Here is a 16,564-nt window from a genome sequence, read left to right on the forward strand (position 1 = left end):
AGCCAAACGTCATCATTAGAGATATACACCACCAACAGATTTACCCAGCAGGAACGCAAGGGTTTCATTGACCTGTTGGCCATTTTATAAACTTGGGATACAGAGTGAAGGTCAACAGCAACTGTAGTTACCCATTTCACTCCTATGGACCTAGAGTTGACAGTTGGGTCCTTAATTGACATGGCACTACCACAAGATGCGGTAAAGGACACCCTCTGTGGTCAGACGTAACATCCTTTATTAAACATCTCCTATTGTTATGACCCTCAGCCACTAGTAGGTCTACAATTGTCAGTATTTATCACTGGTATGAAGATGCTCAGTAAGACAGAGCAAAGAACCCAAATAGACTGGATAATTACTACAGGTCAACACTTGTGATATTTTTTATTGTTTTACAAGATGCCTTGCCTCAAATACAATAGTGTTGTCAACAGAAACATCAATGTTACAGCTGTGTTGCACTGCACCAGTTTAACACTCCCCTCCCTATAAATGCAAAGCCAGTAGGATCTATCAGAGAAGCCAGGAGTCCTGGTCTGAGGCTGGAGGCCGTAGCCTGGGGATGGAAGTGGTTTAGCTCTGGCCTCGCAGGGTGTGCTTGTCAAACAGGTACTCTGCCATCTTGTTTTTGCCAGCATCCATCTTGGTGAGGTTGGTGATGTGGTCACCCAGCTTCTTAATGGCCTCCACCTGCTCATTCAGGTAATGGGTCTCCAGAAAGTCACACAGCTAAAGAGGGAAAACACAGGTCAGACAAGAGAATGACTACAGACCATTGTAGATACAGTAACACAAGAGCCTGGTGGTAATGGCATAAGTGCAGATATAACTAGGCAAGTCAGTTAAAAACAAATTATTTACAAGAACATCCTAATGCGGAACAGTGGGTTAACTACCTTGTTCAGGGGCAGAACAGATTTTTAGCTTGTCAGCCAGAGGATTCGATCCAGCAACCTTTTGGTTACTGGACCAACGCTCTAACCGCTAGGCAACCTGCCTCCCCTTATGCATTAGCTGCACAGTATGCATCTGGACTATTGTGTACTTGCAAAGCAGCAGGTCACACAATCCTGTGTCATTAGTTATTATCTCCTGGGACAGTAACTGTATTCTGTGATACATACATGTGGTTTCACCATAACTTACATGGGGGTCAACCTTGTCAGAGGCAATCTTGTGCAGGTCCAGCAGGGCCTGGTTCACATTCTTCTCCAGCTGCAGAGCACACTGCATGGCCTCCAGCCCATTGCCCCACTCATCACGTTCTGGCTTCTACACAGGACAGAGTGAACAGAATTACACCCCTCACACTCAGTTCAGTGGTTAGAGGCAGTATGTTTAGGACTACTCCAGGTTCTCTATATAAACTTAGCGCTGGAGACACTTTCCTCCATGGAGTAAAGTCATTTATCAGTCTACAATCTGAATGTGTTTGATGCTCAGGTGCTCACCTTGATGTCCTGGAGTAAAATACGTCCACCTCTCTTGTTCTGGAAGGAGAGTAGCTTGTCGGCGTGCTCCCGCTCCTCGTCGTTGTTCTCCTTGAAGAAATGCGCGAAGCCACGCAGAGCCACATCGTCACGGGAGAAATAGAAAGCCTGGGTGGATAAACAAAACAGTGTGACCACTCTAACAATGGAAATACATGTGCTCAACGAATGAAAACAGTGAAGGTCAGGTGGGACCATTATAACCAATGATAGGGCGGGTACGCGTGTAGCAACATGCACAACTCAACGTTGTTTTTCTCAAAGTTGCTGGAATGCCACGTGCATCCACATATATCAGTACATTTGTAAAAGCTTAAACATTACGAAACGTATATTCTATCAAAATCCTCAAGTAATTAGAAAAAAACGGGCTTATCTCACGCGGACATATATTGGGCGGAGTAAATGCTCTCCCCTTGACCTCTTCATCTCGGTCTATATTTTTTTGTTGCTGCTTTGTTTATATCAAAGTAACATATTATTGGAAACAACTAAAGCAGTATTATCAGCCTAAGGCAATGATACAGTGCAGGTCTAACTAGAGCGGTTATTGTTGAAAAAGGTGTGTGTGTTATATCCTTAGAAGAAAATAGGAAGAATTGGAACACTCATTCTAATATTAGGCTAATTGAGAAATAATCTATGTCTACATTTGATTTAGCATATAAAATAATTGAATTTTGAGACACAGTTCTGTAAACTTCTGTTTCATTCTCTAAGAGCACATGTTTCAATCGCACATGTTGCTTAATTATTTAGCTTTTCCAGAATGCAGTCAAAAGAAAAACTGTAGGGTTCATCACACCTTTTTTTTATATATATCAATTCAATTTTCAGTATGAGGTATGGGAATACAGTAGTGGACAGAGAAGGAAAGGCTGGCTTTTGTAGAAATGGTATTTGTTGATACACCTTTCGGTTTCAAATGACATATTCTAGTTGACATGTGGTCTATCAAAGTTGATTACATTAGCCTAGGAATAACTACACAAAATCAGTAGCTACATACATCTAACCATACATGGGTTATTAAGTTAAAACTGTGAAGTGGAAACCTTTTTACAGCTAATGAAAATCAAAGACTACAGAAATAAAGTACCTTCCTAACAACTTCAGTTCACATGACCTGATCTTCCACAACTGTTGACAGGGTGCTTTCAGGGTGCTGGGTTATTGCTCAATACAGCCATGTAGTTGAAACGTCATTAGTATTCATAGGAACTCGAGCTGTGTTCGAATACTCATACTAACTGCACTAACCATACTACTTGTGATGTAAGTGGAATATGTAGTATGGTTATTGGTCAAATAATGGATATAGTTAGTTTGCCAGAAGTTCCCGGATGTCGTATTAGCCAAAATACGAAGTATACAAGCAGATGTACTGTTTGGATTCTTTACATACAATAGAAATAAACTGAAACATTTTAATGTAATTAATTTCATTATTATTTTGTCCAAATTTCATATACACAAATGTAAATTTACAAACAGAAAACCACATTTTCATACCCTACAAAAAGAAATGGAACTGTATTTTAAGACGGTTAAATGCTCTCTAAGTATATGCATGTCCCTTAAGGTCCTTGTGTAATTATAATGTGATATTGTACCCCCTAGCTCGATTGTCCATTGTTTGTAATCTATGTATGCTTGTGTTCCCTCATGTGCTTTATGTATTGATTTGTTGTTAATAAAATAAAAATTAAAAATACAAGCAGTGGACTTTATTTCCGTGCTTTCAGGGCCCATAAATGCAATTGTTCAGAAAACGGGCGTGTAAGAGATGTAATGAATTTTCAAATAAGTTAAAATTCTTTAGCTACACTATTCTTACGAACCGCATAGCCTATCATTGCAGTAGTATACACCGTTATGTTAGCTTGCTACCTAACATACTGTAGCGACCCGCACAGACAGCTGTGTGTTATGTGTTAGGCTAGGAGGTGGTTGTGTTGTACTGACCAGTACCCGGTGTTCGCGGGGTCCGACATGTCAATCAACCTGCTATCTGCCAATCACGGGAATGCCTGGAATGTTCTGATGCCGGGCATCCTGGTGGTTGGCAGAGTGGCGTGGAGGGGGGTTGGGCAGGGGGGTGGAGCATTGGAAGTTAAGACCAGGTTCAGCTTTTTGTTCTCTCTCTCTTACGTCTGGGCTTCCCAAGAGAAGGTCACGATTGGCTTATGGGTTATCTGTTATCTTTTTGGCGTGTGCTACGGCCCAAACAGTAGCCTGTGTAAAGTTGGTTTAATAAACCGTCAATTCGCAAACTCAAGCCTCTGTCTGGACAATTGTTCCTTTATGATCTAGTCAGGTCATTACAATACATTTAGTTGACTATTAAGACAGCCTTTGATAAGTGGTATAGTCATAGTGCGTTCTCAGTGGGCATTGTTAAATTCACTGGCTATCTACTCCGATTTCAGAGCACTCTCATCTGAGTGCATCAAACTGCAGATGAATTGATGAATTTACAAACGTAACACCCATTGAATATAACCAGTGTCAGTAAACGTCTGCAAAAAAAAATTGTAATTAAATTGTTGCCAGCACCACAGTTGCAGTCACCAATGCTCTGGATAACATGGAAACAGCCTAACCAGCTGTGCTAGGGTGAGTAAAATGGTCAGAGTGTGGTGTTCTCTCATTTGTGTCTGGAAGTAGCTAGCCAAAGTTAGCTTTGGTGATTGACTGCCGTTGTCAGGTCAGAACGCCCGGATCAACCCGACTCCTCGGCCAGAGCGTCCGGTGTAGGCTCTGAATGCCCCGAGAGCAAAACGCTTTGAATTTCCGAACGGACAATCTGACAACGCTCTGAATTTAGGAACGCCCAGAGCGTACTCTGGCACTCCAGATTTAATCTACAAACACATCCGAAATCGTACGAGGTCTAACTACTAATTGGCTATGCTAGCAATAGGTTGCATAGCAACAGTCAAAGCGATAGTTAGCTCAACTAACAGTTTACCGTTCTTTTACAGTATTCTCAAATGTAACCTTTATTTAACAAGGCAAGTCAGTTAAGAACAAATTTTTTTCAATGAAGGCCTACTCCAGCTAAACCCGGACGACGCTGGGCCCAATCATATCCCAATTACAGCAGTACTATAGTGACGCCGCTTGCACTGAGATGCAGTGCCTTAGTCCGCTGTGCCATTCGGGAGCCCTATGAACTGATAGTATGCAGTATGTACTCCTTAAGTATGTAGTATTCAGTATTTTAGTATGTGTATTCGAACACAGTTTAGGTCTTCTGGGGCAGTATGCATCAAGCCTCTCAGAGTAAGAGTGCCGATTTAGGATCAGTTTTGCCTTTTAGATCACATTGAATAACATTACATGGAACATTACATGGAACTGGATTAAAATTGAATTTACTCTTTCCCCCTCATCCTTTCTCAGGGACTGATTTAGACCTGGGACACCAGGTGTGTGCAATTAATTATCAGGTAGTACAGAAAACCAGCAGACTCCGGACCTCGTAGGGTAAGAGTTGAATACTCCTGCACTAGAGTGTGTAAGGCAAAACCTGAAAAGGCAACAGGCAAATACACACACACACTGGAGAAAATCTATCTGTGTTTTCTGTGTTTTCAAATGGACACGGACATGTATAAGATAACTGGTTTCCAGATTTGGGAACGAAGAGAGTACAACCAATACCAGGTTAGTTATAGAATCTATTGCAGCGTTTTGATTAGGCAAAGCCTGTAATGTCCAGAAATGCTGGATAACAACATTCTTTGGTTATATCATATCTAGTGTAGCTAAAATCTATGGATGTTTTTTGCCATGGGGCAGAAAGAAAAATGTTGCTGTTTTAGAGCTCAGTGATTCTTAAAAGATGCGACAATCTACCTTAATATTATCAAAATGTGAAGTTTATATTTTGACAGACGAAAGTATCAGTTATTAACACCATGTAAAGGAAACACACCTATTTTATAATTAAATGCAACTAAGTGGATTTATGTCAACTCCGTCAGTCACCATAAAAGGCATTTCATTTGTACAATTATTGTCAAACAAGTGTTTAAAGGCCTTGATTATTTAACGCTAACATTTAGATTATTCATTCATGTGTAATACAAATCTCCAAACATATTTTCGTTTTGTTTTATAGCTATATTAAATGCTCCAGGGCTAATTTAGTTAGTAATCTGGCATGGTTTTCTAGATTTTGAACATAAAAGAACAATTATAAAGCTAACCTTATCCCTTCGGTCCAGCACAGCAAATACATTCATTGTTGAAGCATATGTTGCAGAACAGTGATTACAATTTTTGTTCAGAATATTGACAACAAAATAAATCAATCTTAAAGGGGTTACTACCTCTGTAGAGATGGGAGAACCTTCCAGAAGGACAACCATCTCTGCACCAATCAGGCCTTTTTGGTAGTGTGGCCAGACGGAAGCCGCTTCTCAGTAAAAGGCACATGACAACCCACTTGGAGTTTACCAAAAGGCACCTAAAGGACTCTTAGACCATGAGAGCAAGATTATCTGGTCTGATGAATCCAAGATTGAACTCTGGCCTGAATGCCAAGCGTCACATCTGGAGGAAACCTGGCACCATCCCTACGGTGAAGCAAAGTGGTGGCAGCATCATGCTGGGTTTGGGACACTAGACAGGATTGAGGGAAAGCTGAACGGAGCAAAGTACAGAGAGATCCTTGATGAAAAACTGCTCCAGAGCGCTCAAGACCTCAGACTGGGCGAAGGTTTACCTTCCAACAAGACAACGACCCTAAGCATACATCCAAGACAACGCAAGAGTGGCTTCAGGACAAGTATCTGCATGTCCTTTAGTGGCCCAGCCGAAGCCGGGACCCGAACCTGATCGAACATCTCTGGAGAGACCTGAATATAGCTGTGCAGTGACGTTCTCCATCCAACCTGACAGAGCATGAGGGGATCTGCACAGAAGATTTAGAGACCCCAAATATAGCTGTGCAAAGCTTGTAGCGTCACACCCAAGAAGACTTGAGGCTGTAATCACTGCCAAAGGAACAACCTCACTGCCATAGGCTCCAACACAAAGCCCTCTTGTTGTTAGTAAAGTCTAATTAAATGAAGACGGTTTAAATGAATTATTCCTACTCTTATTTGCCTATTTTCAGCACCATCAGCTGTCCATTTCCAATTGATTGTGCTGTGACTGTTGCTTCAAGTTTCAGCACCACAATGTAAGTAACTAAAATCTGGCTTATTGTGATGTCAATAACTTGTATAAAGACATCATGGGAAAGAAACATATTGTTTTTCTTCAAATCAATTATAGTAGTAGCAAGCTATCAAAGATGACCTCCGGTCCTCAAATGCTCTCCTTCTCAAACTGAACAGAACATAGGCTATAGGCTAGTCTACTCGCAAGATGTTGCATTTTTTGGACAAGGCCTTAATCAAAAATTATTTTCTGAGGAATTCTTTGACTCTCCTCCTGAACTGCCACTGTAGGCCTACACAGCACAGCATTGGTTAGGCAGCAAAAAATAAGGTTTTGATCAGCAAGGGCAGAGCAGGCCTCAGGGTTGGAATATCCATTGCAGTGTGTAATGCAGTCTAGTTGTATTTACGCTATCCCAGCAGCTATCTTAGAAATATAACTTTGCTCTGTGCTTCTCTGAGGATGCACTTCGTAGCCTATAGCCTATAGGCTATGACTCATTTGATTGAGACCACGCTAAATAACCTATAGGCACACGACATATTTCACGCCCAGCAGAGAATCAGGTGGAATCGGGCATCGATATATAGCCTAATAAGAAACTAATTCTAAAACACTGAGAAATATTGAAATTTCATAAATTAAAAATTACATGACCCTCCCTTGGACTACATTTTAAAAATAGTTTAAAAAAATAATACTAAACTCTCCCCTTGACTGAAATTGATAAAGCATGACCCTCCCCTATTTTCCTCCAGGTACCCACCCTGTGCATTTTTATCCATCTCTTAGCATTACAATTTTATCGTGCAAACTAAGAATGTTCTTAAGTTAAAGTTAGAAACAGAAGTGATAGTAATACTATAAATGATTAACCATTACAGAACTCTTCTGAAGGGTGACACAGCGTTTTTAGTCTGTACTCTTTCCCCCTCCCCCTCTATTCCTATTTCTCTCCCTCCTTCCCACTCTTTCTCCTGTAATAACCTCCCGTTGGTTGTACTACAGTATGGACTGACTCAGGCTCTGCCCTGGCTGTATTTCTGCCTTGTCATTGTGACTCAGCATTCTGGAGTCTCAAGCAGAGACAGAAGAGGAAGCAAGATGTTCCACTCCCTCAATGGTTCTGTTTAAATGGAAGTCAAGGACTAAGCAGACCGCTATCGCATTGGTGTCTATGGAGGAACCCCCCCTTAAGCAGACAGTGGTAAATGGCCTGAGTGAACTTCCTTCATTTATCCACCATCTTTAGCCTGAAAGCCATTATTTTCCACTAATCACCGTGACAATGGTGGAAGGAGACTAGGTCTCATGACTATTGAAACAGACTTGAGCGGTGATGAGGGCGAAAACGTGTTGAGACCAGAAAAAAAGGGAAGAAGTAGAGAACAGTAGTAACATACTATGTAACTTACTAAGGCATTTTAAACAAATAGCTGTAATATGGTTGTTTCTGATGAATGATGGAAGGAAAATACACCAACTTTCCTGATCATTTGACCAATATACCCCAATCACAACTCAAATAACAATATTTTTCCATATTACTTTAAACTGTTGTTCTAACTAACAGTTTAGAAAATCCCCAACAAACCCCTTGTTTTTTCACACTCAATAGTTTCCTGTGTGTATCAAGAATGATCCACCTCATATAGGGACATTCAGCCAATTTAACCCACCTGCGGGAAGCATTGGATTCAACATGGGCCAGTATACCTGTAGAATGTTTCAACACCTTGTAGATCGAGTCCTTGTCCCAACTAATTGAGGATGTTCTGAGGGAAAAAGGAGCGTTTGCAACTCAATGTCAGGAAGTTGTTCTAAATGTTCTAAACACTCAGTGTACATATACAGTGCCATACAACAGTATTTCCACCGTTCTGATTTTCTCTATTTTAGTATATCCAGGTCCTGAGGCATCAAAGCATCCCAATCCATCACACTACCACCACTATGCTTGACCGTTGGTATGAGGTTCTTACTGTGGAATGCAGTGTTTGGTTTTCGTCAGGCATAATGGGACCCATCCGTTGTATAGGAAATCATGTCCAGTCCTAATAGGCTGAAGATTCTGTTATGAATAAAAGCATTGTGTTGGTCTAACCTGGAAACAGAGATTCTAATTGCTTTGGACTTTTTAGACTAATTTTATTACTCCAAAATGAATGAAAATAAAATTATGCTGACACCATCTAAAATATAATTTTACTTTGTAGAAATGATCTCAATACCATATCAGTCCATATTATCAGGCAGGTGTGTTATTTAGCAATAAGCATTGATAACCTGTTGCATGGGGTTGCCCATCTACATTTACCCCAGTGTGCTAATCATTATCTAGATCATGAACTCAAAACATTATTTTGTTGCTAGCAACATAGGCTATTGCTGACTTGATTGTCCCTAATTTTCCACTGGTACTCAGCCAAGGATGTATAAACACTGAATAATGTAAGCCTATCTGTTACAACAGAATTCTGTTACTGCCTACCATGCTATGTTGTTGTCTCTTTATGTAGTGTTGTGTTTTTCGTCGTGATGTGTGTTTTGTCAAATATTTCTATTCACTTCAGCCCCCATCCCTGCCGGAGACCTTCCCTCCAAGATCCCCCCCCCCCCCCCACAGTTCCCCAATAGCTGTCCCTCAAACATCCCCCCCCCCCCAGGAAGAAAAAAATAATTAATTCCAATGCACCAACAACCATGAGAATGAACTAAAGAGAAAAAAGGAGAAGACAGAAGAACAGCAAACAACAATGCAAAAAATATATACAAAATAATTGTAAAAGAAAGGACATCAAGGACAACTAAAATCATAACAGCAATGGCAACTGTATATGTTTGTGTGCATGTCTGGCACTCTTACATGTATGTGTGTGTTCTTGTTTGTGTTGATTTGAATGAGAGTGTGTGTATATGCATGTGAACAAACACCTGCACGGCATCAGCCTCAGGCAAACCGGCATTAGTTGTAAAACACTGCCACTTAGTGTCATTCAAATGTACTGAATGCCTGAATGACACGTGTCACGTCTGGAGTAAACCTGGCACCGTCCCTACGGTGAATCATGGTGATGGCAGCATCATGCTGTGGGGATGGTTTTCAGTGGCAGGGACTTGGAGACTAGTAAGGATCGAGGGAAAGATGAATGGAGAAAAGTACAGAGAGATCCTTGATGATAACCTGCTCTAGAGCATTCAGGACCTCAGACTGGGGCAAAGATTCACCTTCCAAAAGGACAATGACGCTAAGCACACAGCCAAGACAATGCAGGAGTAGTTTCGGGACAAGTCTCTGAACGTCCTTGAGTGGCCCAGCCAGAGCCCGAACATGAACCTGATCGAACATCTCTGGAGAGACCTGGAAATAGCTGTGTAGCTTCCCATCCAACCTGAAAAAGCTTGAGAGGATCTGCAGAGAAGAAAGGGACAAATACAGCTTTGTAAAACTTGTACCCAAGACCCCTCGAGGCTGTTATCCCTGCCGAAGGTTCTTCAACAAAGACCTAGTTTCAAATACAGTGGGGCAAAAAAGTATTCAGTCAGCCACCAATTGTGCAAGTTCTCCCACTTAAAAAGATGAGAGAGGCCTGTAATTGTCATCATAGGTACACTTCAACTATGAAAGACAAAATAAGGGAAAAATATCCAGAAAATCATATTGTAGAATTTTTAATGAATTTATTTGCAAATTATGGTGGAAAATAAGTATTTGGTCACCTACAAACAAGCAAGATTTCTGTCTCTCACAGACCTGTAACTTCTTCTTTAAGAGGCTCCTCTGTCCTCCACTCGTTACCTGTATTAATGGCACCTGTTTGAACTTGTTATCAGTATAAAAGACACCTGTCCACAACCTCAAACAGTCACACTCCAAACTCCACTATGGCCAAGACCAAAGAGCTGTCAAATGACACCAGAAACAAAATTGTTGCCCTTCACCAGGCTGGGAAGACTGAATCTGCAATAGGTAAGCAGCTTGGTTTGAAGAAAATGACTGAGGCAGACAGCGGACGGAATTTGCCCTCTCTTCAACCTAAGCCTACAGGAAAGTGTGCATCCTCAGCCCTGAAGGGAAGCAAAAGTCATTCCATTACCCAAGAATAGCAAAGCACACTTTATTGGCTCAAACAGCTGACCAATCAGGTTGTTACCAACCGTTAGTAAACTTTAGAAAAAAATTGTGATTGACCAGATACAATGCTATTTCATAGTAATAAATTAACAACAGATTTTCAGTACGCTTACAGGGAAGGGCATTCAACATGTACGCACTTACACAAATTACTTATGATTGGCTGAGAGAAATTGATAATTAAAAGATTGTGGGAGATGTTTTGTTAGGGCTCCCGAGTGGCGCAGCAGTCTAAGGCACTGCATCTCAGTACAAGGTGTCACTACAGTCCTTGATTCAAGTCCAGGCTGTATTACATCCAGCCGTGATTGGGAGTCCCATAGGCCGGCGCACAATTGGCCCATCGTCGTCCGGGGTAGTCCGTCATTGTCAATAAGACTTTGTTCTTAACTGACTTGCCTAGTTTAATAAAGATTAAAAATACAGAAACATAAAATAAAACACTATAGCATTTCACAATATTTATCATAATCTGCTGCTGTAAAAAGCGTATGTGTTATGGCTTTACGTCCCCTGCTATATTGTGGATCTGGAGTTACATGTCTAACAGAACACAGATGGTGTTCTTTAATGGAAGCCTCCAACATAATCTAGGTAGAGTCAGGCATTACCCAGAGCAGCTGTCTAGGTCCCTTACTTTTTCAATCTTTACTAATGACTTGCCACTGGCGCTGAGTGAAGCCTCTGTGTCTATGTATGTTGATGAACTAAAACACTAAATCCTAAACCTCAACTAAATCTTGTAATGAATAATGTGGAAATGTAACAAGTTGAGACTAAACTTTTGTCATGGTCAAAACATATTGATACAACGGTAGCTAAGATGGGGATAGGTCTGTCCATAATAAAGCACTGCTCTGCCTTCTTAACAACACTATCAACAAGATAGGTTCTACAGGCCATTGTTTTGTCGCACCTGGACTACTGTCCAGTCGTGTGGTCAGGTGCCACAAAAAAGGACTTAGGAAAATTACAATTGGCCCAGAATTGGACAGCACGGTTCACCCTTAAATGTACACAGTGAGCTAACAATATTATTCATGTAAATCTCTCATGGCTCAAAGTAGAGGAGAGATTTTTTACCTTTATTTTACTAGGCAAGTCAGTTAAGAACAAATTCTTATTTTCAATGACGGCCTAGGAACAGTGGGTTAACTGCCTGTTCAGGGGCAGAACAACAGATTTTGTACCTTGTCAGCTCAGGGATTTCAACTTGCAACCTTTTGGTTACTAGTCCAATGCTCTAACCACTAGGCTACCCTTCATCACTACGTGTATTTGTGAGAAGTATTGACATGTTGAATGCACCGAGCTGTCAGTTTAAACTACTCGCACACAACTCAGACACCAATGCATACCCCACAAGACATGCCACCAGGTCACTTCACAGTCCCCACATCCAGAACAGACTATGGGAGGTGCACAGTACCACATAGAGCCATGACATGTCAACTATTCCACATCAAGTATCTCATGCAAGCAGTAAAATAAGACTTTAAAAAATAGATAATACAACTTATGGGACAGCAGGGACTGAGAAGAGACATCGGCACAGACACGATAACATATGCGACACACACACACACATGGATTTTGTGTGGTAGTGGCCTGAGGGTAAACCCTTAATGTGGTGTGAAATCTGTTTTGTAATGTATAGAACTGCCTTTTTTTTTGCTGGACCCCATTTAGAGTAAATGCTGCCTTGACAACAGCTAAATGGGATCCATAACTAATACCAATGTTGGTCAATTAAGGAATATGCTATTTAATCAGATGTCATCTTGTGGCTTTTTTGGGAGTGTCAGGTCATCACAAATCTCTGGCCCTCTGTGTGGCCTTAGCACGGGTAAAATATATTTTGAAATAGAATGACTTAGCTGCAAAACATTACCCTAATATATAAACCAACTCAGTGAACAACATCACCATATATTTTAATGTAGTCTATTTTACCATGTCAATACTTCTTGGTTGTAAATGTTGGTGGCAGTTGTGAAAAGAACTTGCAGTTATCAAAAATGCCATTGTTGATTTGACACAGTTCTCATTTAACCTGATGGTCTACCCACTATTAACTCAGTTACTATTTGGACACCAAAATGTGAAGCAATATTTTCTCAGTTTAAAGTATTAAAGTTAAGCGTGCCTGTTAATTACCAAAATGGTAGACTTCAGTAATTTTGGTAAATTATCATTCTTTGCAACCATGTGACAGCTCCAATAAGCCCCGTATAGTGAACGAGAGGATTGTAGATTTACTATTGAGTATTCAGTTCAGAGTTTGTTGTAGGGGAACTAGTGTGCATTACCAACTGAAATTAACAAAAGGAGTGAAGATTGAGTGTCCCAGTAAGAGCCAAACGTCATCATTAGAGATATACACCATAACTGGCTAACAGATTTACCCAGCAGGAACGCAAGGGTTTCATTGACCTGTTGGCCATTTTATAAACTAGAGATACAGAGTGAAGGTCAACAGCAACTGTAGTTACCCATTTCACTCCTATGGACCTAGAGTTGACAGTTGGGTCCTTAATTGACATGGCACTACCACAAGATGCGGTAAAGGACACCCTCTGTGGTCAGACGTAACATCCTTTATTAAACATCTCCTATTGTTATGACCCTCAGCCACTAGTAGGTCTACAATTGTCAGTATTTATCACTGGTATGAAGATGCTCAGTAAGACAGAGCAAAGAACCCAAATAGACTGGATCATTACTACAGGTCAACACTTGTGATATTTTTTATTGTTTTACAAGATGCCTTGCCTCAAATACAATAGTGTTGTCAACAGAAACATCAATGTTACAGCGGTGTTGCACTGCACCAGTTTAACACTCCCCTCCCTATAAATGCAAAGCCAGTAGGATCTATCAGAGAAGCCAGGAGTCCTGGTCTGAGGCTGGAGGCCGTAGCCTGGGGATGGAAGTGGTTTAGCTCTGGCCTCGCAGGGTGTGCTTGTCAAACAGGTACTCTGCCATCTTGTTTTTGCCAGCATCCATCTTGGTGAGGTTGGTGATGTGGTCACCCAGCTTCTTAATGGCCTCCACCTGCTCATTCAGGTAATGGGTCTCCAGAAAGTCACACAGCTAAAGAGGGAAAACACAGGTCAGACAAGAGAATGACTACAGACCATTGTAGATACAGTAACACAAGAGCCTGGTGGTAATGGCATAAGTGCAGATATAACTAGGCAAGTCAGTTAAAAACAAATTATTTACAAGAACATCCTAATGCGGAACAGTGGGTTAACTACCTTGTTCAGGGGCAGAACAGATTTTTAGCTTGTCAGCCAGAGGATTCGATCCAGCAACCTTTTGGTTACTGGACCAACGCTCTAACCGCTAGGCAACCTGCCTCCCCTTATGCATTAGCTGCACAGTATGCATCTGGACTATTGTGTACTTGCAAAGCAGCAGGTCACACAATCCTGTGTCATTAGTTATTATCTCCTGGGACAGTAACTGTATTCTGTGATACATACATGTGGTTTCACCATAACTTACATGGGGGTCAACCTTGTCAGAGGCAATCTTGTGCAGGTCCAGCAGGGCCTGGTTCACATTCTTCTCCAGCTGCAGAGCACACTGCATGGCCTCCAGCCCATTGCCCCACTCATCACGTTCTGGCTTCTACACAGGACAGAGTGAACACAGGAGGGTTAGGGACTACTAGCAGACGTTAAGGTCAGGATAAAGTGAACAGAGTTACACTCCTCACACGCAGTTCAGTGGTTAGAGGCAGTATGTTCAGGACTACAGGTTCTCTAGATCAACTTAACGCTGGAGACACTGTCCTCCATGGAGTAAAAACCATTTCTATCCGTCTACGATGTAAAATGTGTTTCCTATGCTCAAGGGCTCACCTTGATGTCCTGGAGTAAAATGCGTCCACCTCGCTTGTTCTGGAAGGAGAGTTGCTTGTCCGCGTGCTCCCGCTCCTCGTCGCTGTTCTCCTTGAAGAAATGCGCGAAGCCAGGCAGAGCCACATCGTCACGGGAGAAATAGAAAGCCTGGGTGGATAACCATAAAACATTGTAGTAAGAAGAAAAACAATGCCAAACATGACTCGGCATTCTGTTCATGTTGTGGCAACTAAACTTGATATAGGCATGAATAAATCTAGTCTGTAGTCTACTTGGTAACCTGACAATTAACCCGCCATGGAGTTGTTACGCGCTCTGTCCAAGGTAGGATAGATTCCCGGCTTCATTTGGATGTTATACCTACCTGGAGGCCATTAATAGCCAAGCCAAGTATAACTCAAATGTGTACTTAACGGAGTTTCTTGGCTACAGAAAAGTCAGGTGAAAAGTGGAATTTAGGCGCAGGCATAATAATAAACAGGTAGATCAACAAAACGGTCATCTTGGTAGACTCCTTACCATTGAAGTGTAGGTGTAGGAGGCAAACATCTCCAAATTGATCATCCGGTTGATGGCAGCTTCGCAATCGTGGTGATAGTTCTGGCGGATCTGAGACTCCATTTTGGCAGATTTTCTTTAATATCTAAAGTAACGGTACAAAAAAAGGGTTTATTCGACTATCTTGCTATAATAGTTCAAGTAAGTGTTATGTTATCAATCCGAAATATTCTATAATGCGGGACGAAGGCAGAGGAGTTCCGTTCAATCACTGTTGAAGCAAGAACTTCTTCATGCGTCTTCTCAGACTTGTGAACTGGAAGGATCCTTGTTCGCTCTATTTATTGTTCCAACCCGAATGCGTCAGTGAAATCCACCCTCACAAAGCGTAGCCAATCACCTTTAGAATTTCAACAGGAACTTGGCGGATCATTTGATGACGATCCCACTCCTCAGGAGTGAATGTAACATTGTGTGTTCTCATGAATTCTTGAATACTCATGAATTCTTGTATACTTATGCTCTTATGTCAGAAGATTTTGGAATGAGTTAGACGATTTTATCTTAAAGAGAAGACTATTAATGTTAATCTGAGACACTATACATTACGTTTTATTTTGATCCAAATGATATGGATCCTGATTTAACTTTCATTGTTCATTTGTTTATCTTTAATGGAAGATTCTTTATCCATAAAATGAAGTGGGCAAAGAACAAACCCCTCTTCACATTATTTAAGATAGAATTTAAGTATTATTTTGAAAATATCAGTAAATGTAAAAACAAAAAAGCAATATAAGAGACTCATATCTCCCTCACTATCTTTAAACACCAACTGTCAGAGCAGGTGACAGATCATTGAACCTGTACATAACCCATCTGTAAGTAGCCCATCCAACTACCTCATCCCCATATTGTTACTTATTTTTTTGCTCCTTTGCACCTCAGTATCTCTATTTCCACATTCTTCTTCTGCAAATCTATCACTCCAGTGTTTTATTGCTGAATTGTAATCACTTCGCCACTACGGCCAATGTATTGCCCTACCTCCCTAATCTTACCTCATTTGCACACACTGTGTGTATATATATATATTTTTTTTCTTTTTTTTCTTTTCTGTTGCGTTATTGACTGTATGTTTGTTTATTCCATGTGTAATTCTGTGTTATTGTTTGTGTCGCACTGCTTTGCTTTATCTTGACCAGGTCACAATTGTAAATGAGAACTTTTTCTCAACTGGCCTACCTGGTTAAATAAAGGTTAAGTAAAAACATTAAATAAAAAATGTTTAACTAATTGAAAAGGAATCTTGATATGTAATACGCCTGTCTGTTAGGTTTATGTACTCTTCTTTGTGTATTTTTTTGTATTGTTGTGCTCATAATAATTAATAAATA

The 16,564-nt window shown here is 40.9% G+C and overlaps 2 protein-coding genes across 2 annotated transcripts; both read right to left on the reverse strand.

The window, feature by feature from the left end:
- Nucleotides 1-362: 362 nt before the first annotated feature.
- Nucleotides 363-1,922, reverse strand: LOC135533990 (ferritin, middle subunit-like). The gene is made up of 4 exons (XM_064961153.1): nt 1,915-1,922; nt 1,455-1,632; nt 1,150-1,275; nt 363-732 (listed from the first exon to the last, which is right to left on the reverse strand). Exons 1-4 carry the CDS (start codon nt 1,920-1,922, stop codon nt 577-579), a joined length of 468 nt encoding a protein of 155 aa, XP_064817225.1. The 3' UTR covers nt 363-576.
- Nucleotides 1,923-13,523: 11,601 nt separating this feature from the next.
- LOC135533992 (ferritin, middle subunit-like) lies at nt 13,524-15,518 on the reverse strand. The gene is made up of 4 exons (XM_064961155.1): nt 15,189-15,518; nt 14,670-14,816; nt 14,311-14,436; nt 13,524-13,893 (listed from the first exon to the last, which is right to left on the reverse strand). The coding sequence occupies exons 1-4, from the start codon at nt 15,288-15,290 to the stop codon at nt 13,738-13,740; spliced, it is 531 nt and encodes a 176-aa protein (XP_064817227.1). The 5' UTR covers nt 15,291-15,518; the 3' UTR covers nt 13,524-13,737.
- Nucleotides 15,519-16,564: the final 1,046 nt, after the last annotated feature.

This window comes from Oncorhynchus masou, unplaced genomic scaffold (genome assembly GCF_036934945.1).
Source record: "Oncorhynchus masou masou isolate Uvic2021 unplaced genomic scaffold, UVic_Omas_1.1 unplaced_scaffold_2892, whole genome shotgun sequence".
Taxonomy (NCBI): domain Eukaryota; kingdom Metazoa; phylum Chordata; class Actinopteri; order Salmoniformes; family Salmonidae; genus Oncorhynchus; species Oncorhynchus masou.

Coding starts and splice junctions, on each gene's coding strand:
- LOC135533990 (XM_064961153.1), bottom strand. Junction 1,276..1,454: donor TTTTACTCCAGGACATCAAG/GTGAGCACCTGA, acceptor TGTCCTGTGTAG/AAGCCAGAACGTGATGAGTG. Junction 733..1,149: donor CTGACAAGGTTGACCCCCAT/GTAAGTTATGGT, acceptor TTCCCTCTTTAG/CTGTGTGACTTTCTGGAGAC.
- LOC135533992 (XM_064961155.1), bottom strand. CDS start 15,290: ATGGAGTCTCAGATCCGCCAGAACTATCACCACGATTGCGAAGCTGCC. Junction 14,817..15,188: donor CCTACACCTACACTTCAATG/GTAAGGAGTCTA, acceptor TTATCCACCCAG/GCTTTCTATTTCTCCCGTGA. Junction 14,437..14,669: donor TTTTACTCCAGGACATCAAG/GTGAGCCCTTGA, acceptor TGTCCTGTGTAG/AAGCCAGAACGTGATGAGTG.